This window comes from Adiantum capillus-veneris, chromosome 19, assembly GCF_014529385.1.
Source record: "Adiantum capillus-veneris isolate H3 chromosome 19, ASM1452938v2, whole genome shotgun sequence".
NCBI lineage: Eukaryota > Viridiplantae > Streptophyta > Polypodiopsida > Polypodiales > Pteridaceae > Adiantum > Adiantum capillus-veneris.
In genome coordinates, this window is record NC_140949.1 from 70,033,405 (window position 1) to 70,056,409 (window position 23,005).

General features: G+C 46.1%; 1 protein-coding gene across 1 annotated transcript in view; it reads left to right on the top strand.

Moving 5' to 3' along the window:
• The first annotated feature begins 352 nt into the window (after positions 1-352).
• LOC147434205 (uncharacterized) overlaps positions 353-23,005 on the top strand; it is a 26,156-nt gene continuing 3,503 nt past the window's right edge. The window contains exon 1 of the mRNA XM_086490772.1: positions 353-916. Within this exon, the coding sequence (XP_086346898.1) occupies positions 529-916 (388 nt within the window). The 5' untranslated portion in view covers positions 353-528. The remainder of the gene's footprint in view (positions 917-23,005) is intronic.

Here is a 23,005-nt window from a genome sequence, read left to right on the forward strand (position 1 = left end):
GCCGATGCTCTTCTTGGGGGATCGAATGAGAATGTAAGAATCAATAATAATCTCATTAGACAATCTAATGGAATTCTTATCCCTCGTCAGCGACTTCCTAATTTGACTACTCCCACTGTCGTGGCCGAAGTTGCAGATTCGCAATCCCTTACCAATATGTATGGGTAATGTTATTATCTTAGTATTAGATTGATAATTTAGTTTGTTAAGTTTCGTTTTAATTTATTATGTACTAATTCTTCGTACTTTGGACACGTCCAGAGATACCACTCCCTCTCTGCCTTGCACTTTGTCACCTGTGGCACATTGCAAAAGCCCGCCCAAAGACACTCTCAATAGAGAGGCAGGGGACACCTATCTTCCACGGCCTCCCTCTCTCTCTCTCTCTCTCTCTCTCTCTCTCTCAAATCACCAGCCTCGCCACGTCCCTACGGCATGCCATGGCCTGAGTGGCCACAAACGGAAATCTTCATGCGTCCCCAGAGTCCGTCTTTGTGCTTTTCAGGCGTACGTTGAGCACTGAAGGCAATGAGCTTTCGGACGTTTTTCTTAGCAGTCTTACTGTGGGCTGTTAGGCCTGGTTCAGACTGCCGAGAAGGCGTTGCTGAACTGGAAATAGACGTCCACCTTCAAGTTCACATGTTGAGAATTTGCTACCTGTTAAAGTTGAAGCAGAGGGATCAAATACTTGCTGGGTTGTGTGTCCGCGAGAGGAGTGCAACGATGGCATCCCTACTCATGGACAGTGCCGTCCGATTCCGTGGTGGGTCCGGAAAAGTGTGTGAGCTGAGCTTACCAATCCATGGATGCCACGACATATTGATATCACTTCGTGGGCGGCAGTCTGAATTGGGCCTTAGTGTGACTTATAAAGCTGAAGGCAGCGAATTCTGTTGGCTGCGATCCCTCTCATGCGGTGATGGCACATAGGCTTAATTGCATCTTTTTATATATATATATATATATATAGAGAGAGAGAGAGAGAGAGAGAGAGAGAGAGAGAGAGAGAGAGAGAAAAGAAGAAGGAGAAGGGAGTTTTAATGTTGTAGGAAACTATCCCAAGAGACCTTAAAGATCTATCCAACAAGGAGAATTGAACTCAAGACCTGTTATTCAAGAGGGAAATGGCATAACCAATCTACCACACTTGGGTGATAGAAAGATTATACCGTTTTTCTCTTTTTATTAGCACACACACCCACACTGACACCCACACACACTAAGTGCCATTTGTCACTTGACACATCCAACCTATGTGTTCGTGGACAAGCTACAACATGACCAGGGTTCAGCCAGTCAAGTCAGTATAGAATAGAAAGTGAAAGTGATCCGACACTTTTGTGAGTCTGTTCGCAGACCGTGCATGACCAGTCACTTAGATTAGATGCATATCCTCCGGTTGCACACAACATGATCATCAACATTCTCATTATAATCCATTAGGGGAATTTTCCAGTGCATTAAAACCTATTTTTTTTATTTTTGACATTTTTCACTTATTTATTAAGTGACTTTTGTTGGGAACTAGGTAGGGCAATTTTGCTAATGAAATATATAAGGAAACCAGAGTTAGCACTTTCTGGCAGAGGAGGCAACATGAGCATTGCTAAGCAGACTGACTCTCAGCAAGAACAAGAACACTTCAACGTGGCGTTTTCTACAAGGTAGCCCCAACGTTTTACATTGCCGTGGGCAGCGTTTTCAGCCTTATGCCTTGGCGATTTCAGTAGGGTTATCAGCCAGGAAAAGAGACATCATTTCAGCGTTTTCTAAGCCTTCCAGACCGCGTTTACAGCAGCCAGCCGTTAGCGTTTTTAACCCACAACAGCCAGCGTTTTGATCCCAGCCAATCAGCGTTTTGCCACTGCTCAACCAGCGTTTTCAGCAAGGCAAAATCCAGCGCTTAGAAGAGCAACAAGGATAGCGTTTTTGCAATAGCAGATCAGCCTTCGGCTTCGACAATTGCAAATTCGCAGCACTCAGTTTTCAGCCAGTCTCGTTCTCGTCGTCCACACCGTCGGCCTCGACATAGCCATTAGACTTGCATCAACATCATTGTATGAGATTGTGCAATCAATAGTAGACCGCTCTCGCCATTCAGAGTGGGGCCCTTGGAGGAGGGTCTGACAACATCTCCGGTGTCGTATTCTTTTCTTTCTCTATCTCTCAATCTCATGTACCGTCACACACAGTGTCCATTCACTTGGTGTCCATTGCACTCTCTCATTAAAGAATGGAAGCTCTCCCTTCCCTAAGTACAAGGAACCTTGAGCACAATTCGGAGCACTCATCTTGAGCAAAGTTCAACATTCATTGCGCTACACCTTACATTGGTATCAGAGCTTTGGCAGTGTTCTGTATCCCTCAAGGAAAGAACCACAAGAACTAGATAATTTTTTTTGCTTGTTGAGGTCGCATGAACCCAAGTTTACTTGGGCGTGTCGATTCCTAATTGTGTTTTTGAAGAGCGATAGGAAACCCAAGAAAGAAGGGCTTGTCCAGCCTCCCCTTGTACCTCTTTTCACTCAATGAGAGCGGACTGTGCACTTAGCGGTTGGCCAATCGACGTAAGGTGGGAAGAAGCAACCTTGGTGTGAGCGCAAGGCCGCCAAGGGGTGCGCCCGTGGAAAAGAGCAGAACTCGGGTGAAGAGAAGATCCTTCTCTAACACAGATTGCAAGCGAAAGAAGAACATCAAGGACCTCAAGCCCCTCAAGAATCCCAAGAACCCAAGAACCCAAGATCCACAAGAACCGAAGTTCCTCGTGAACTTAAGAACCAAAGAACACAGTGTATGGTCATCACCCGAAGTGGAATGGATACTTCGCATGGAGGTGATAGGCATGAAAGTAGTGAAGAAGAATTTCCTCACCATGGAGGTTTTCCTGACCCTCCCACTTCGCCATCTACGCCCGGGATTACACCAAATCCTATAGAGGCCTTGGTAAAATCAATGATGGACATGATGGCATGACAAGAAGCGACTTGCATTGCCTTGGAACGCGAGCACGTTGAACGCAAAGAAAGAAAAGCAGACAGAAAGGCGGCTATTGAGCGTGAGCGTGAGCAAACGCGCTTGGAAGCCGAAGCAAGACGAGCGGCCTTGGAGGTCGATCGTGAGGTTCAGAGGGACCTCTGCACTCAAGGATTGGTTCGACATGTTCTTGCCTCGAAGTCCGAGCAAGCCAAAGATGTTGGTAGTTCCTCAAGTGGCACAAGCCGAGATTCGGATTCCAACAACCCAGTCACAGAGAAGATCCAGTTCAGTAAGTATGATGGTAAGATGGATGCTACGGTTATTCATTCTTGGTTGCATCAATTTAATGCTTATTTTGCGACAACTAAGAAGATAGGAAATAGCAAGGTTTTGACGGCAGCCATGTACCTTGCCGACGATGTCATAAATTGGTACCACGCATGGCAAGAGGCACAGTTGGCTGCGCACCTAGAGGAAGCCGACGAATTTACCCCTTTCCTTTAGTTGGGCTGATTACCAAGACAAGCTCAAGGTGCGGTTTATGCCACCTCAGTATCTCGCACGATTGAAGGACGATTGGCGCGGTCTTAAGCAAAATGGTATGCAAGTCATGTCTTTCTCTAGTCGTGTTTTGCAGCCCGGCACTTAATTACGCAAATCGGATGCGGAGCGCAAGGAGGCATTCCTTTATGGATTGGACGAGTATATCAAGTATGATGTCGAGGTGCTCGATCCAATCGATCTCAACAAGGTGGTAGCGATTGTTCTCGCACAGGAGATGAAGCACAACAAGGGAAAGCCTAAGGAAACAAGTCTTCGACAACTATCTCTCAGACCTCTCAGAACCCTCAGAACGGTAAGAATGGTAACTCTTCTAACCAATCTTCCAATAGTCTCTCAGAAAAGAACACTTCCAATGAATCTAAGGGTAAATCTAACACAATTGCTAAACCTAAGCTCATTCCAGATGAAAAGGTAGCACAAGGAATTTTAGGAGAATACATCACGTCGGAAGAGCAAAGCACTTATTCTAAGGAAGGTCGTTGTTTTCATTGTCACATTAAGGGTCACGTAAAAAGAACATGTCTTAAGCTTGAATCGAATGAATCTAAAGAATCCACAGAATCCACTTCCTCTGTCAATGCAATAAATGACAACACGAGTGTGCCCCAAGTTTCTCATGACCCTCCCATTGATGAGTCTCTCATTAAATGTTATCGTCATATGACGGGGCAGCGTTTTGTCATATTGTTTGACCCAGGCAGTATGCATGATGTGATTAGTCACTCTCTTGTTGAGAAAGTACTCTTAGAGGTTAGTCAGAAATCTCCTCTCGAGGTCTCTGGCTTTGCTCCCGATATGGACTCTCTCATCACGAAGAAGTGCTTTGATGTGTTGTTTACAGTTCAACAAGCTGCTTTCCGTAGAAAAGTTTTAGTTTCTCCTCTTTCATGATGTGATATGATTTTGGGCATTCGATAGTTTCGTGACCATAACCCTTTCATTGATTGGGCGAAAATTACGTTCACTTTCAATGCCAAAAGTGACTCTCCCATTGTTATTCGTGGAGAGCAAGTTGTTCATTCTCCATCTCTCATTTCTAATGTGTAGGCGAAGATTGAACGGATTCAAGAGAAGGAGACTCGGTCTCGTCTTCTCCAAAGCATGATACACAGGATTTTCATGATGATAAGCATGATGAATTGCATGATAAGGATGAGCATGATGATTTGGATGATAAGGACAAACAAGATGATTTATATGATCAAGATGTGATTTCTCACAAGCATGATGATTTGCAGGAAGAAACTGTGATTATTCACAAGGATGATGGTTTAGTTGATACTTTTTCTAGTAAAGCTAACCTCATTGCAGATTCGATCAATCACGAGGAACCGATCTTGGCTCTCGAGTCGAGGTCCATAGAACCCCCACAGGAAGATTCGACCAATCAAGAAGAACCGATCTTGGCTCTCAACTCAAGCCTAGGTCCAAAGAACCCTCACAAGAAGTATTATGTGTTCGCATGATTAGTCAGTACGCATTATACGAGTGTTTTATTCGTGATCGTTTCGTGTATTTTAGTCAGCGTCTTTATGTGATCCCTTTTCCTAGGCATGACATATTGTACGTTGAGCACATTTCACTCATGGATGAGCACGGATGTATGCGGATTTTTAATGAAAAGTTGAAATGTTTGCATTCAAGGAAGTCACATTCCATATCTCTTCCTTGGCACGACATAGTTGTAGAAAGAGCACAAGAAAGTATGAGCACCAAGCATGGTCATTTCCATTGTGTTTTTTCACAGTGGATTGATTTAGGTCAGCACGACAAGATTCGATCTCATTGTTTGCGTGTGTGTGGTAAACGGTTTGGCACTCCGTCTCTTTGTTCATCTACATTGCAGGCGCAGTCTTTGAGGAAGACAAGATTTTTTCTAGTCACTTTACATGGAATAGGTATGTTCATGTTTTTGTGTTGGAAGTGGTTTTAGGAATTTTCAGCCATGGAGATTGTTGAAGAAGGAAGACGCATGACTCTAGACGAAGTTGAAGCATCGAAGGATCCACAGAAGACTTTGTGTCGGTTTCGGCGGGCCCCAAAAAAGCAAGCATTGTAGACCTTTATGAAGTTCAAGTATCGCACGACCCACACATCAGAGTGGACCGGCGAAGAGTCCTTTGTAGGATTCTAGACCCTGTTGGCGATCTCCTTTGACGCCATACAGTTCGGTACAGTACCTCACTTTAAAAAGGAGGGGATGTCACGTGACACATCCAACCCTATGTGTTCGTGGACAAGCTACAGCATGATCAGGGTTCAGTCAGTCTAGAGTAGGAAGTGATCTGGCACTTTTGTGAGTCTGTTTGCAGACCGTGCATGACCAATCACTTAGATTAGATGCATATCCTCCGGTTGCACACAGTAAGATCATCAACATTCTCATCAGAATCCATCAGGGGAATTTTCCGGTGCATTAAAACCTATTTTTCCTATTTTTGACATTTTTCACTTATTTATTAAGTGACTTTTGTTGGGAACTAGGTAGGGCAATTTTGCTGATGAAATATATAAGGAAACCAGAGCTAGCACTTTGTGGCAGAGGAGGCAACAGGAGCATTGCTCAGCAGGTCGACTCTCAGCAAGAACAAGAACACTTTAACCTGGCATTTTCAACAAGGTAGCTCCAGCGTTTTACATTGCCTTGGGCAGTGTTTTCAGCCTTATGCCTTGGCGATTTCAGCAGGGTTATCAGCCAGGAAAAGGGACAGCATTTCAGTGTTTTCTAAGCCTTCCAGACCGCGTTTACAGCAACCAGCCGTTAGCGTTTTTAACCCACAACAGCCAGCGTTTTTGATCCCAGCAAATCAACGTTTTTGCACTGCTCAACCAGCGTTTTCAGCAAGGCAAAATCCAGCTCTTAGAAGAGCAGCAAGGACAACGTTTTTGCAATAGTAGATCAGCCTTCGGCTTCGACAATTGCAGATTCGCAGCACTCAGTTTTCAGCCATAGTCTCGTCCTCGTCGTCCACACCGTCGACCTCGACATAGCCATTAGACTTGCATCAACATCATTGTATGAGATTGTGCAATCAATAGTAGACCGCTCTCGCCATTGAGAGTGGGGCCCTTGGAGGATGGTCTGACAACATCTCCGGTGTCGTATTCTTTTCTTTCTCTATCTCTCAATCTCATGTACCGTCATGCGCAGTGTCCGTTCACTTTGTTTGTGTCCATCGCACTCTCTCATTAAAGAACGGAAGGCTCATCGTACTCTCTCATCGCCGTCAGAGTGCTCTGGAGAGAAACCTACTCTCGTAGCACTTATCTGCCCTCAAGGTTCGAGAAAAGCAGGAGAGAGAGAGAGAGAGAGAGGCTTACTTGTTGATCCTCCTCCTAGATCCCTCACACATGTGCTTCCTTTGCATAACGTTTTGTGAATGTTTACATCGTCGTGACGTTTTCCATTGTAACTGCTATTGCTTAATTAAATTTGAATGTTTGTGAATTCACCTAGAGCAACCACGTGGCGCTTTCTTTCATCTCTCCATTGTATAAGTAAGATGTTCCTTATTAATACTGAAAGAAAATGTGGCATGTGTGGCACTTGTTTATTTATTATTATTTAAATTTCCTTAATCTATTTGTATTGTATATTGTGGTGTGGGATGTCCGACCCATGTAGGCAAGTTCTTGGCATGACTGGTATCGTGCCTATAAAGATAGGTTGTCGACTATTGAGGAGGCAGACCTAGTTTGTAGTACAGCTCTCTCTCCCTCTCTCTAGCCTCACGTGACGTGTACGTCACATTGGTGGAGATGACGGGCAAGGGGTCGAGGTGGTAGTTACGTTTCACTTCTTGCTCAGCCCACGTCTGTCTCGGTCTTCCATGGCTTTCTTGTTCGATACGGGCTAGCTGCTCCTGCGGTTCTTTGATTATGCTCTACGAGCTCCCTTTCTCCTGCTAAGTTTTGCCTATTTATCGTCGTGCAATCCCTCCTGGTTCCCCTTGAAGGTCTTGATTTCTTGAACCATGGCATGGTGCTCTGTTTGGATCCCGGCTAGCAAGCTCACACAGTCTGCCTACTACTTTTGTTAGCTCCATAGCATCGCTCTCGTAGTACCCAATAGCAACAACGTAGACCTTTGCTTGTTTTGCACCTGAGCCTTCCAAGTTGTATTGCCCATACGGTCGATAATCTTGCTTTCTCCGAGCTTGATCGTGCTCCAATCAAGGTGTGCTCCAAGAGGAAACACAACCTCAAGGTTTTCAAGAAGCCTTTCAAATCGTCACACAGAAGGTGAAAAATCCTCGACGATGCCGTTTCAAGCTAACAAGCTCCAAGCTCGGAAGGGCAAGAATGAAGTTCAGACGCCAAAGTTTATGGTGGCTGGGACACTGCCTCTGACCGATGAGGTAATGACTCTGCATGCTTTATGGAGACCTAGCGGACCTGCAAGTACCCAAGCTAAGAGTGTGCAAAAGCTCAAGAGTGAATCACAATGTCACGGGTTTGTTGATCATCTGGTTGAAGAGGTAAGGGCTCTTCATAGCTTATGGAGAGCTGCAGGTACCAAAGATGGGTGGATGAAAGTGAGAATGAAAGCTATGGCTGGGATTTCGAACCCTCATGCTGATGCACACGCGTTTCTTTTGCCCTCATCGTTTCAGTTGCCCAACCTACACCCTCGATTCTTGCTAGCATTGCTTCTCTCTAGATTCAATAATCATGGCCCTTACCTCACTCTTCTTCACGTTTTTGAAGCCATGCAGCGCAAGAAAGCAAAGCTCATTTTGTCTGTCCTGTGGCTCATGTACCCTTTTAAAGCTCCTAAAGTTGAAGGGCCATTCTACAAGCACAAGTCTGGATAGAAGATGTTGCATCTTGCTGCTACTACAGGTCGCCAAGTCACAAAGTTCTCTACAAAGGGAGGTGCCTTGAGAAGATTCATCAAAGCAATCATTGCGTCTGTAAAATGGAAACAAGCCCCTAGTTCATTATCTTCTCCTCAGTTTTTCTTGGTTTTCAGTTTGGCGTTTTCGCAAATGTTTCTTTAAACATTTGCTGGATCTAGCTCTTAGCATTACTTTGTGTTCAATAAAGAATGGAGTCACAGGCACCAAACCCCTTTTGGAAGAGATGTATGTCCTAAAAAGATCACATACTTGTTATTATGATGCAGCCCTCAGTCCTTCGTCTTGTCCATTACATCGAGATAGCGACCTGATGTTTGCATCAGCGAGATGTTCGAGTTCCATGCCTTGATGATGATTGGCATGATGACGAGTCTAGCCCCCAAGCTCAGTCGCTTAGCCCCGAAGCTGTTGTATGGTCACTCCCCCCAGATGAGGCGTTGGAGTTGATCCCTCTTTTGTCGAGTCCCTTCTCCGACCAAAATTGTAAAAAAGATGTCCATCTTTTTCTCCCTAAGGGGGGAGGTGCTGTGTGGTTGTCCGACCCATGTAGTCAAGTTCTTGGCATGACTGGTATCGTGTCTATAAAGATAGGTTGTCGACTATTGAGGAGGCAGACCTAGTTTGTAGTACAGCTCTCTCTCTCTCTCTCTAGCCTCACATGACGTGTACGTCACAATATAATAGGGGGAAGGATTCCGACCCCTCCCCTTGGACACGTGTTGACACATGCTCTATCCAACTCCTTCAAGAGTGTTGTGCTTTGCATGAACATTGTGTGTGTGTGTGTGTGTGTGTGTGAGAGAGAGAGAGAGAGAGAGAGAGAGAGAGAGAGAGAGAGAGAGAGAGAGAGAGAGAGAGAGAGAGAGAGAGAGTACTACACTTGGACACCCCAAGTCTAGATTCTACCGTGCCGCCCATACTTATGTCCCTCGCAGTTTTCTAAGTTCTTGCCCTCTTTCGTGGGGCACTCATCGAGCTGAAATGTGCGGTGACTCAGAAGGACCATTGCGGGTGCAGCTCTACCTTATGCATCACAAGTCAGGTTGTGTTCCCTCTTTAATAGGCAGTCGCTCTCAGCCTACCCATTCCTTTTTCCTTCCATTCCATGCAGCTCAGGAATGGAACGAGGATCAGGTTCTGCATTTTGTGCATGCACAAACTATGGCTCAGCTTAATTTATGGTTGACTACTTCTGCTCCAGATGTATTGTATCCACACTTCCCTTCCTGTATTGGTGCAATGGAATGGAGTGATGTTTATGCTTGCTATTCATTGCCTATGATCATTCATGTATCCTCAGATGTGGTGCTTCCTATGTCTATGCGCATTTGGGGTGTTAAAGCTGTAGCATCGGTCATGCAATGTAAACAAGCTGAGGTCCGCAGTTGGTGCAATGAGACGCCATATTTTAGAGAGGGCTTACGTGTTGCTTTCCTCCCGCCAGATGCTCATCCCTTGGATGACCCAGCTGCCTCCAAGAAGATGCGCAGTTAGTCGGATGCTTTATCAATTCTTCCATGCAGACTATGGATTTACATGTAGTTTCTTGGAATACTAATGGTTTACAGACTTCTCGGGTAAGAGGTTCACGCAAGCTTTTACTTCGCAGAGATTTACATGCTCATGTAGTAGGCACTGTGGATGTATTACTAGTACAGGAGCATAAGATTGCCAGTCCCTTTGGTAATCTCATGCCCTCGGGCGCTCACACTTTTTGGGAGCCTGCTCTAGGCATTCATGGACAGAGTTGCGGTGTATGTATCTCAGTGGGGTCACGATACTTGGCATCAGTTCAGCAGCATGGCACCCTTGTTGCTGGCAGAGCAGTCTATGTTTCTATTCGGATTCGGGACTCTACCATTGGCTTTATGTCAGTATATGCACCCACTACTCCTCGGGAGAGAGCTACTTTTTGGTCGTCCTTGGTTGCTGCTCTACCTGCTGTGGACTCTTGGGTTGTTGGAGGCGATTTCAACAACGTAGAGAGCGACTCTGATTGGCGATCGCTCACTCCCCCAGTTCTATCATCCATTTCTCTAGATGAGCAGCCGGCTTGGGATCGATTTCTTCTAGCTATTCAAGGTGTTGATGCCTGGCACATACCCTCTTTCGGTCATCACCCCGCTACACTTCATTACTCGTGGGGGTTTCAGAGACAACAGGGAAGACTATTAGAGCGCCTTGATCGTTTTTACATTGGCCCTTGGGCAGCAGCTCTAGGTGGATTTACTACTATTTGGCGAGGGACCAGCCTCTCAGATCATTTCCCCAGCTCATTGTTTATCTCTTTCACTAGATCCACTGCACAGAGACGAGGCTGCCGCATCCCTGTCAGTGTTCTCACCACTGAAGTTTTGCAGCAGCAGATTCGCGACTTGTGGTTCACGGGAGCTTCTTATTGTGGTTCCCCTGGAGAATTCCTTGCCCATTGCATTACTCAGTCTAGTATTTACTGCCGTGCTCAAACTGCTAGTATTCATCGTCAGTTAAGAGTACGTGAGTCTGACCTCCACATTCCTCTTGGTTCCACACAGCGCTTGCTTGAGGAGTGGCCTCAGGATGCTTATCTCGCTGCTAGACAGACATAACTCATACAGGAAATTCGTAGCATACAGGAGGCTAGGTCTGAGTTCACTCATCATGCTTCAGTATCTCATTGGATAGCTAAAGCTGATCGAATGAATAAGGACTTCTTCACTGTGCATAAAGAGCGCCCTCCTGGCACCACCCTCAGGACTTTGTGCGATGCTCAAGGAACACTTCATATGCATCCTGATGTTATTCTTGATATGTCTGCAGATTATTTTGAGGCATTGTTCACTGCTGATGTATGCACTACTGAGGTTTTACTTGCCCGTGAGCAGATTTGGCAGCACACTCGCTATCGTTGTACAGACACTATGGCAGAGATCTTGTTAGCCCCATTCACACTTGCAGAGCTTCATGATGCTATCGAGAGTCTAGATCCATCTTCCTGTCCAGGAGAGCACGACCTCACTAGAGATTTCTTTTTAACCTATTGGGATGTATTGCTTATACCACTGCTTCGTGGTTGTCAAGATATCTTTTCATCAGGCTATATGCATCCAGATCTTTGTTCAGGACTCATATCTCTTATTCCGAAAGGGGGTGACACCACTCAGCTTCGCCAGTGGCGACCGTTCTTACCAGATATTATTCACACTTCTCAGACAGGCTTTGTTATGGATCGATGCATACTGGACAATATCTTCACCTTTTATGAGGCAGTAGAATGGGCCAGATCATCTTCGGAACCTCTCGCTTTTTTCATCCTTGACTTCGAGAAAGCATACGATCGTGTTGAGTGGGAGTTTCTCGAAGGATCATTGGCTAGGATGGGTTTCCCTTCAAGATGGATCTCAGGCATTTCCGCTCTCTTCAAAACTGTCAGCAGTGCTATTACTATTGGTGGTCGTGTCAGTCGCAGTTTTGAGCTCTCTCGATCTGTCCGTCAGGGATGCCCTTTAGCAGCATATCTGTATCTGTTTGTGGGCGAGACTATGTCAGACTTTCTTCGTGCTCAGAGTCATGCATTTCGTGGCTTGACCATGCCAGTACCTTCAGCTCCGGACCTTATCGATCAGGAGTTTGTTGATGACACTATGCTGATGTTGCGCTATGAGTTAGCAGCTCTTGATGCCATGCGGGGAGCCCTGGAGGTTTTTTGCATTGCCGGTGGTGCACGCATTAACTGGCATAAATCCTATGGGTTATTGGTTGGCAGTGATGACATACCTACTAGGGGGGTAACTGATGGTTTCACATGGCTACAGTCAGGTCAGACATGCAGATATCTGGGCTTCCAGGTTGGATTTGACGTTTCCTCACAGCAGCAGTTTGCACCTGTGCTACAGTCTATTCGCAGGAAGCTTTGTCATTGGTCTTCATGTCATCTGTCGTTGGCTGGCCGCGCATTGGTCGCCAACCAGGTCATTCTGGCTACAGTATGGTATACGGCCTCCTGTTGGATGCTACATTCTGGTGTTATAGCTCAGCTACGCAGACTCGTGCGGAACTTTTTATGGAGTGGCACAGATGGGACTACTGATACTCGTGCTCGATTTCGCTGGTCCACGATTATTCGTCCTAGATCAAAGGGGGGCCTTGGCATTATTGATCCAGAATTACAGAGTCGTGCCCTTCTTACCAAGCTTATTGTTCGGGGTCTTTTTCCCGGCCAAGAACCTTGGAAGATGCTTCTTCAGGCCGCTCTTTCCACAGCGACTCCGCGCCTCGGAACTAGAGATGGCCATACTTGGCAAACAGGGTATCGTTTTCTCTTCACGGATGCCCCCTTGTGCACCAGCACTCTCTCACCCTTCATTCGTTCGCTCCTTCAGATTTGGGTATCCATGCGACGCGCTATCAAACGCTCACCTCCCTCATGCCGTGAGGAGATTGAGCGCCAGCCTCTCATTTGGAATGATGCAGTTCTTGATTCTTCGGTTAATCCACCTCGTCAGCTTGGAGAGAGGACTCACATTGACTGGGCTGCTTGGGACACTGGACCTGCTGCCTCTATGCGGTTGTTTCATGAGACGCGTATGCTGGATGCAGATTTTGTGGCAGAACATTATGACATTGGTCGCGGGGTAACAGACAGACTGCTTGAGATTGGCTCTGCCATTCCTTCACACTGGGACGCAGTCATGCGCGGTACAGTTCAGATGCCTCCACATTGTGGCTGGGAAGGCCTCTTCTATCAGAGCACTCTCTTACTAGTTCATTTCGACACTATGCTGTTCACAGTTGATACTGACTACTCTTCGGGGATGCATGCTAGACTGACTTATGCTACTACCTCTCCGCACCTTGTCTACCCCGATGCTCGCTGGGAGGCCATACGAGTAGTTGGCTCCCGCGGGAAGCGTCGTTGTGTTGACCCCCGTTTCGCTTCTGCTGATGCTGCACTTTGGAGGCTTTGGGTGTGGGAGGGTCGTGCCCTATCTCAGCTTTATTGGGACCCAGGAGAGTGGCATTGGCCTCACTCTAACCCTACCGGCGCACATGTATCATTCTTTGAGTATACAGTCAGAATTGGAAGATTCGCATTGATGAGACAGCACCCAGAGCAGCCCACTCATATGCGTTTCTGGTTACATTCAGGTCTCTCACACGCCTATCTACGGCAATTTTGGTCAGCCATCTGGGATTTACATGTGGCTCGTCGTATTTCCTTTTTCCTTTGGATGATTGCACATGCAGGACTTCCAGTTGGGACTTGGTTAGCTTCTATGGGTCACTATCCGTTATGTACTAGATGTTCTTTGCACCTACCTGAGTCACTTGCGCATTGCCTTTGGTCATGCTCGTCTTCTCATGCAGTTTGGCTAGCAGTTGGTTTTTTACTTAGCAGAGCTGGAGCTCAGCATGGATTTCTCACTTGGGGATCTGTTTCCTGGTTGATGCTGATGCCCGGACCGCATCTTTTCTATGAGGGCTCAGACACAGATCCAGCTCTTATGCTTACCGCGACTGGTTACAGACGAGGGACTTTGGCTATGTTACCACAGATTGCTTGGCAAGGAGATCCTCAAACACGTGATGAAATCTTCTCAGTAATCACCAGCATTGCACTCTGGAATGTTTGGAGAGCTCGTTGTCTTCATATTCTCAGTGCGGCACCGCAGCTCCTTCAGGATACCCTCACTGTCATTTGGCTGGACATCATTCACACCCTCATCTGGCAGTGGGATTCTTCCTCAGGCACATCTAGAGCAGCCGAGGCTCGTCGATTTGATTTCCTTCGGCGTTGGGCAAGATCTCCACTCTTCTTCACACTTACAGGTGGACAGATTACATTGCATTATGCGCCTCCTCAGTGGTTTCTCCTCCGCTCATCACACAGACCACCATGAGATTGTACTAGTCGAGTTGTCACTATAGTGGCTCTCATCCTTACATTCAGCTTGTACACCCCACGTGACAGGCTATTTTGGCATCCGTTGGGGATTCTATTGTACTCAATAATATACAGCCCTGATTTTTCCAAAAAAAAAAAAAAAAAAAGAGAGAGAGAGAGAGAGAGAGAGAGAGAGAGAGAGAGAGAGAGAGAGAGAGAGAGAGAGAGAGATGAGATGAGATGAGATGAGATGAAATATTATATTAACGTCTTCAAAAGGCCAAAATGACCTATGAGACCAAACTGTTACAAAATTGTCAATCTGATACCATGTCTGGGTACAAAAAGACGAGAACAAAAGTACTACTACTACTAGAATCTATCCTCATATGCACTCTGGATGTCGAGAGAGTATGGCTCTGCTGTAGTCTCCGTTGATGCTATGTAGCCGCTCTCCTCAATCGTGGCCATCTGGATCTCCATAGCTCTAGTGCTTGGTCGATGAGAGTGCCGGTAGTGGTCGAATGAGTGTGGGCCGAGCTTTGCAGTGATGGCTGCTCCTCTGGCTGTCCCATATTGTCACGTGACACATCCAATCCTATGTGTCCGTGGACAAGCTACAACACGACAAGGGTTCAGTCAGTCCCGTCACTCTAGATTTAGAAGTGATCTGGTACTTTTATGAGTTTGTTCGTAGACCGTGTATGTCCAGACACTTAGTGTAGATGCATATCCTCTGGTTGCACACAGCATGATCATAAGCATCCCCATCAGAATCCATCAGAATCCTTCAGGGGAATTTTCCAGTGCATTATTTTCGACATTTTCCACTTATTATTTTTAAGTGACTTTTGTTGGAAAGTAGGTAGGGAAAATTGAGTAAGTTTGTATATAAGCAAACCTAGACTAGCACTAATTGGCAGAAGAGGCAGCAGGAGCACTTGCTCAACAGGCAACTTCTCAGCAAGACCAACCCCCGCGACTACTCTGGCGTTTTCTCCATAGAAGAGCTAGCGTTTTTGCATCAGATCGGCCTTGGTGTTTTGTGCATAGCAGATCAGCCCCAGTGTCAACACGACACAGCAGATCAGCCTAGCGTTTTGCATTTGCAGAACCACCGGCGACAGCAGGACAAATTTCAGCCCTAGCGTTTTTGGTTTGCAGCCCAACCTCAGCGTTTTTGCAGATCATTGCGACGGAACATCAAGAACCACCAATGTTTTTAGTTTTCAGCCTTTAGCACTCGCAGAAGAACCCCCGAACCTCGCAGATCTCACCTTCCCGTAGCAGTTCCTCGCCGCACGGTCAGTTTCCGCAAGGTTTACAGTTTCAGCCCGGAAAACGCAGATTTCAGCATCTGCATTTTCAGCGCGTCATCGTCGCATCGTCGTCATCGACAATCGTCACCGACATAGAGTCAGAATTCAGTAGATAAAGATTTGCAAATTTTAGCCATTAGAGTTTCCAGATTTCAGCCCGTCTTGTCGTCGTCCTCATTGTCATCGACATCGTCGGCAAGTCCAAGCATTGTAGAGATTGTGCAATTATAAGTAGACCGCTCTCGCCATAGAGAGTGGGGCCTTCGGAGGAGGGTTTACAAACGTCTCTGGTGTCGTATTCTCTCTCTATCTCTCAGTCTCATACACTTTCACGCACAGTGTCCATTCACTTTGTTTGTGTTCATTTCACTCTCTCATTAAGAACGGAAGTTCTCCCTTCCATAAGAACAAAAGGAACCTTGAGCACAGTTCGGAGCACTCATCTTGAGCAAAGTTCAATATTCATTCCGCTGCACCTTACATTGGTATCAGAGCTTTGGCAGTGTTCTGTATCTCTCAAGGAAAGAACCACATAATTTTTTTTCCTTGTTGCGGTCGCACGAACCCAAGTTCGCTTGGGCGTGTCGATTCCTAATCGTGTTTTTGAAGAGTGACAGGAAACCCAAGAAAAAAGGGCTTGTCCAGCCTCCCCTTGTGCCTCTTTTCACTCATTAAGAGTGGACCGTGCACTTAGCGGCCAGTCAATCGATGTGAGGTGGGAGAAAGCAACCCTAGTGTGAGCACAAGGGCCGCCAAGGGGTGCGCCCGCGGAAAAGAGCAAAACTCGGGTGAAGAGAAGATCCTTCTCTAACACAGATTGCAAACAAAAGAAGACCCTCATGAACCTCAAGACCTCAAGACCCTCAAGTACCAAGAACCCAAGAACCCAAGTTTTTTGTGAACTTAAGAACCCAAGACCACAAGAACCCGCGACTTCAGTGGATGGTCATCACTCGAAGCGGAATGGATACTTCGCTTAGAGGTGATGAGCATGAGAGGCAAAGAAGAATTTTTCCCACCAAGAGATTTTTCCGACCCTGCCTCTTCTCCATCTACGTCAAGAATTGCACTAACTCCTATGGAGGCTTTCGACAAGATGGTGATGGACATGAAGTTAGAACGCGAAGCAAGACACGTAGAAAGAAAAGCAGAAATGGATCGCAGACACTCAAAAAGCAAAGCAGAAAGAGAAGTAGAAAGAAAGGCAGCCAAAGCAAGACAAGAACAGATCAACCGACACATGCAAGAGTTCTTGCGACTCTTTTCTCAAGTGTAGGCACAGATGCAAGAGAATCGGGAAAAGGAGACTCTCTCAGTCTCTTCTTCTCCAAAGCATGACACACAGGATTTGCATGATGATTTGAATGACAATGATAAGCATGATGATGATTTGGATGTTAACGATGATTTGCATGATCAAGATGTGATTTCTCACAAGCATGATGATTTGCATGATGATCAAGATGTGATTTCTCATGAGCATGATGAGTTGCATGAAGATGACGTGATTGTTCACAAGGATGATGCGTTAGTTGATGCTTTTTCTAGTGAAGCTAACCTCGTTGCAGATTCGATCAATCACGAAGAATCGATCTTGGCTCTCGAGTTGAGGTCCACAGAACCCCCACAGGAAGATTCGATCAAACACGACGAACCAATCTTGGCTCTCGAGCTTAGGTCCAAAGAACCCTTACAGGAAGTAATATGTGTTCATATGATTGGTACGCACGCATTGTACGAGTGTTTCATTCGTGATCGTTTCCTGTATTTTAGTCAGCGTCTTTATGTGATCCCTTTTACTAGACATGACATATCGTACGTTGAGCACGTTTCACTCATGAATGAGCACAAATGTATGCGGATTGTTCATGAAAAGCTAAAAAGTATGCATTCAAGGACGTCACATTCCATGTCTCTTCCTTGGCATGACACATTTGTAGAAAGAGCACATGAAAGTATGAGCACCAAGCATGGGCATTTCCGTTGTGAATTGCCACAGTTGATTGATTTAGATCAACAAGACAAGATTCGATCTCATTGTTTGCGTGTGTGGTGAACGGTTTGACACTCCATCTATTTGTTCATCTACATTGCATGCACGGTCTTTTAGGAAGATGAGATTTTTTCCAATCACCTTACATGGAATAGGTATGTTCATGTTTTTGTGTTGGAAGTGATTTCATGAATTTTCAGCCATGGAGATTCTTGATGAAGGAAGAATCATGACTCTAGACGAAGTTGAAGCATCAAAGGAGCCACATAAGACTTTGTGTCGCTTTCGGCGCGGCCCAAAGAAGCAAGCGTTGCAGACCTTTATGAAGTTCAAGTATCGCACGACCCACGCATCAGAGTGGGCCGGCGAAGAGTCCTTTCCAGGATTCCAGACCCTGTTGGCGATCCCCTCGATGCCATACAGTTCGGTACCAGTACCTCACTTTGAAAAGGAGGGGATGTTACGTGACACATCCAACCCTATGTGTCCGTGGACAAGCTACAACACGACAAGGGTTCAGTCACTCCAGTCAGTCTAGATTTAGAAGTGATCTGGCACTTTTGTGAGTCTGTTCGCAGACCGTGCATGTCCAGACACTTTGTGTAGATGCATATCCTTTGGTTGCACACAACATGATCATAAGCATTCCCATCAGAATCCATCAGAATCCTTCATGGGAATTTTCCTGTGCATTTAGCCTATTTTACATATTTTTGACATTTTTCACTTATTATTTTTAAGTGATTTTTGTTGGAAAGTAGGTAGGGCAAAGTGAGTAAGTTTGTATATAAGCAAACCTAGACTAGCACTAATTGGCAGAAGAGGCAGCAGGAGCACCTTGCTCAACAGGCAACTTCTCACCAAGACCACATCCAACCCTATGTGTTCGTGGATAAGCTACAGCACGACAAGGGTTCAGTCAGTCCAGTTAGTCTAGATTTAGAAGTGATCTGGCACTTTTGTGAGTCTGTTTGCAGATCGTGCATGTCCAGAAACTTAGTGTAGATGCATATCCTCTGGTTGCACACAGCATGATCATAAGCATTTCTATTAGAATCCATCAGAATCCTTCAGGGGAATTTTCAGTGCTTTTAGCCTATTTTACCTATTTTTGACATTTTTCACTTATTATTTTTAAGTGACTTTTGTTAGAAAGTAGGTAGGGAAAATTGAGTAAGTTTGTATATAAGCAAACCTAGACTAGCACTAATTGGCAGAAGAGGCAGCAGGAGGACCTTGCTCAACAAGCAACTTCTCAGCAAGACCAACCCCCGCGACTACTCTGGCGTTTTCTCCACAGAAGACCTAGCGTTTTTGCATCAGATCAGCCCCAGCGTCAACACCACACAGCAGATCAGCCTAGCGTTTTGCATTTGCAGAACTACCGGCGATAGCAGGATAAATTTCAGCCCTAGCGTTTTTGGTTTGCAGCCCAACCTCAGCGTTTTTGCAGATCATCGCGACGGAACATCAAGAACCACCAGCGTTTTCAGCTTTCAGCCTTTAGCACTCGCAGAAGAACCCCCGACCCTCGCAGATCTCACCTTCCCGCAGCAGTTCCTCGCCGCACGGTCAGTTTCCGCAAGGTTTACAGTTTCAGCTCGGAAAACGCAGATTTCAGCATCTGCTTTTTCAGCGCGTCGTCGTCGCATCGTCGTCATCGACAATCGTCACCGACATAGAGTCAGAATTCAGCAGATAAAGATTTGCAGATTTCAGCCATCAGAGTTTCCAGATTTCAGCCCGTCTCGTCATCGTCCTCATCGTCGGCAAGTCCAAGCATTGTAGAGATTTGTGCAATCATAAGTTGACCGCTCTCGCCATAGAAAGTGGGGCCTTCGGAGGAGGGTTTACAAACGTCTCTGGTGTCGTATTCTCTCTCTATCTCTCAGTCTCATACACTTTCACGCACAATGTCCATTCACTTTGTTTGTGTTCATTGCACTCTCTCATTAAGAATGGAAGTTCTCCCTTCCATAAGAACAAAAAGAACCTTGAGCACAGTTTGGAGCACTCATCTTGAGCAAAGTTCAACATTCACTTCCGCTGCACCTTACACATATCTAGTGAAAAGAAATCTGTAATCTGTCTCTGGGACTGTCTCTCTCTAGCTCTCCCCAGTAAAGTGTCTCTATATCTGTGTAACTCAAGTAGATATAGCCCAAGACATCTCTGATCCTCATAACTCATGACCCTAGAGAAAGGACCGAAATCCTCTCTGAATAAGCATTGGAAACGGCCCCGAATCTCATAGTACACTGTGCAATGATATATGTAATGTAGCTTTGTGGCTCTAGCTGGCATAAGCGGCATAACTTGTTGTTTGTTGGTATCCCTCTGAATCTACCAGTCTCAATCTCCAGCTGATGTGAGGATGTGCGTATCTGACCAATGGCACACTGCAAACCATGAGATATATGTGTATCCATATAGATGGGTCGAATCACAAACCCATCTCCTGTGAGGTGGAGAAGATGCTCTCTATCGAAATCCATCTTCATGCTCAACTCCTGTGGCAGCTCTATCCATGTCCTCCTGGTATCCAGCTGGATCAAGTCCTCATGAATGAATCTAGTAATCTTCACCTGTGTAAGAGACATCGAGGGTGTTTGAAGGGAGTATTGGAAAGGGGCCAGCCTGTCGATGGTGAAGCCATGCATCTGAAACCATGATGTCATCTGTGCATACCAGCATGAAGTATCCCCCTGAAGAGCTAACTGTTTGGAAGACTCAAGGGCCAGTCTAGCATATCTGTCTCTAGTAGTATCCCACAAGCTGTGCACAAAGGAGACTGATCTGGTAAGCACCTCAATCTCCATAGGAGGGGTAGCTAGCTCTGCTCTAATGATAGCGTGGGGTATGGAGGCCTTGGCTTTGATCAATCGAGAGATCATAGATACCAAGGGCCTCGCCATACGTCTCCAACCATCTTGGCCTATAGAAGGTCCCATATCTGCACCGCATACAACATAGCTGAGGCTACTAAAGTATAAAAGAGCCATAAATTTATTCGAGGTTCCTGGAACTGAACTTGAGAACACATCCTCTTCCAAGCCTCCCAAGGCCGCATAAGCTCTAGTCAGTCTAGTCTCTGCTGCTCTCCCCAAAGAAAACCTCGGCCCAATGAAGACAACCCCAAGGCAAGTGTATGCATCTGTATACTCTACAATCTCCTGACCATATGTGAAAGTCGGTGCTGATCTCCTAATCCACTGTGGTGTGGTGTTAAACACCATAACCTTGGTTTTACCAAGGTTTATAGATATCCCACTGTCCTCTGCAAAACTCTGTAATGCATCCAACTGTCGCTGCATACTCTCTGATGAGTCAGAGATCAACACAATAGCATCAGCATATAACAACAATGGGATCCACGTCCTTGCCAGCTGGCACCTCTATCACCCTCCCTGTCAATGTAATCACTCATCAACATACATACGAAATAGAGTAGGAGACAATGGGCAGTCCTGTTTCACCCCAATGGAGTGAACTAAATCAGATATCCCCTTCGGGGTGCGTACATGTCCCATCACTGAGCTGTATAGAGCCATAAGCCCCCAAATCAACAATATGGGCACCCCCATCTCATGTAGTCTGCGCATCAATCGAGCTCTCGGTACGATGTCAAATGCTTTGCGGAAATCCACAAAGCTACAATAAATCTGTCTCCCATGTGACCTGCCCTCCTCAATGATGGCTCTGAGTGTCAGAATATGATCAAGAGTGGAGAAACCCCTCCTAAAATCGGCTTGGCCCTTTGCTCGTACACCCTCACCCTCTGCCCAATTACTCAACTGCTGCTCAAGAATGGATGCATACAACCGTGCCAATTTGTGCCCAACCATAATAGTGCGGTAATTCCCAGGCTCTCTAGGATCACCTGCATTGAAGATAGACACAATAGTAGACAACCTCCAAGTCTTAGGTAACCCCTCACACATTGCACGATTGAACAACACTGCAAGAACCTCTACCAGCATATCTCTAGCATGTATAAAGTGCTCTGCTACTAGACCATCATGATCATATGCCTTGCTGGTCTGCTCATCCTGTCAATGGCTCTCTTTACCATCTCAGTGGTAAAGAAGGTGCTGGTAGGTGGGCATGGCTCTGTAGGATCTGGAAGGGGTTCTTGTCCAGGAACTGTATATAACGATGTCGCATACTGGCCCCACACATCAAGAGAAGTTATCATTGGGGGAGGGGAGTGCTCATGAAAGAATCGCCATGCCTGTCCTGAGTCTCTACTCAAGAACAACCGATACAAGTCTCGCTCCATTTGGTCCAAGTAAGCTCGTTTCTTCTGTCGCACAAGGTGCCGGGAAGCAATCTGAGACTGTCTGTAAGTGATGACTCCTAAAAGAAGATCTCTCTAGAGTTGGGCTCTCATCTCTCTGCCTCCTCATCATACCAACTATTCTGGGGCATGCTCCCAGAATGTCGCCTCCGACCCGGCTGATTGTGTGGGTATGCCTCTGATGCTGCCCCATGCAGTGTCTCAGTCAGTAAAGTGGTGCACTCCTCCACTGAGAGACCAGGACTAGCTGTGCATAGACGGCTATAGATCTCCTCTGTATAAACCGAGTCAGTCTTTGGTGTGAATGTATAACGGGTATGTGACCTGTCTCTTGATATCTGGGCTGTACTATACTGAATTGAAACGGACAATGTCAAAAGAGCATGATCCACTGCTACACCCACTGGTCTGGCTCCCACTATGAAATCCCAAATACAAAGGAATAAAGCTCGGCTGTGCCATAACATAGTCCACTGTACTGGCCCTGTGTTTGTGTGGAAAGCATGTGAAACCGGCTGCTCCAGGAAATCGTTGTAAGCCATTAAGTATGGCTAACCCGTGTGTGGTCGTCATCTCCGTGAGGTATCTCCCATACTCCGTCTGCTCTTTGTCATGTGAGCATTTGTCAAGCCCCAAGTCACCCACATCCAGCTCTCTAAGCATCTCATCTGAAGTGTCGTAGAAGACTGTCTGAGAGTTGCCCGGTCGGGCATTGAAGTCCCTTAGGAGGATGATATCACCATCCCTAGAAAACTCCCATATATCATCATCTAGTATAGAGAAAGGCGACTGTTCTCTGGGTGTAGCATATACTGACGTACTGAGGGGGAAGTAACATATGGCAATGTATAGAAATCGGCCCGTGTCAGCTCTCAGCCTCACCCACATGTATCTAGCATGATCATCTCTCCGTACAATATGTAGAAGTGGCTGTAACTCCTCCCTAAATAGCACTGCTACTCCTCCTGAACCTCTACTCCCATGCTCAGATCTCGCAACTGTCCTATGGGCTGTCTCCCATCTGTATCCCACCACATGTGGCATAAGCTGTCCAGGGGCCTCATGAGTCTCCGAGAAGAAAACATTATCCCTCTCTCTGAAAATGTCCTCAAAGGCTCATAGATCCATTACAAT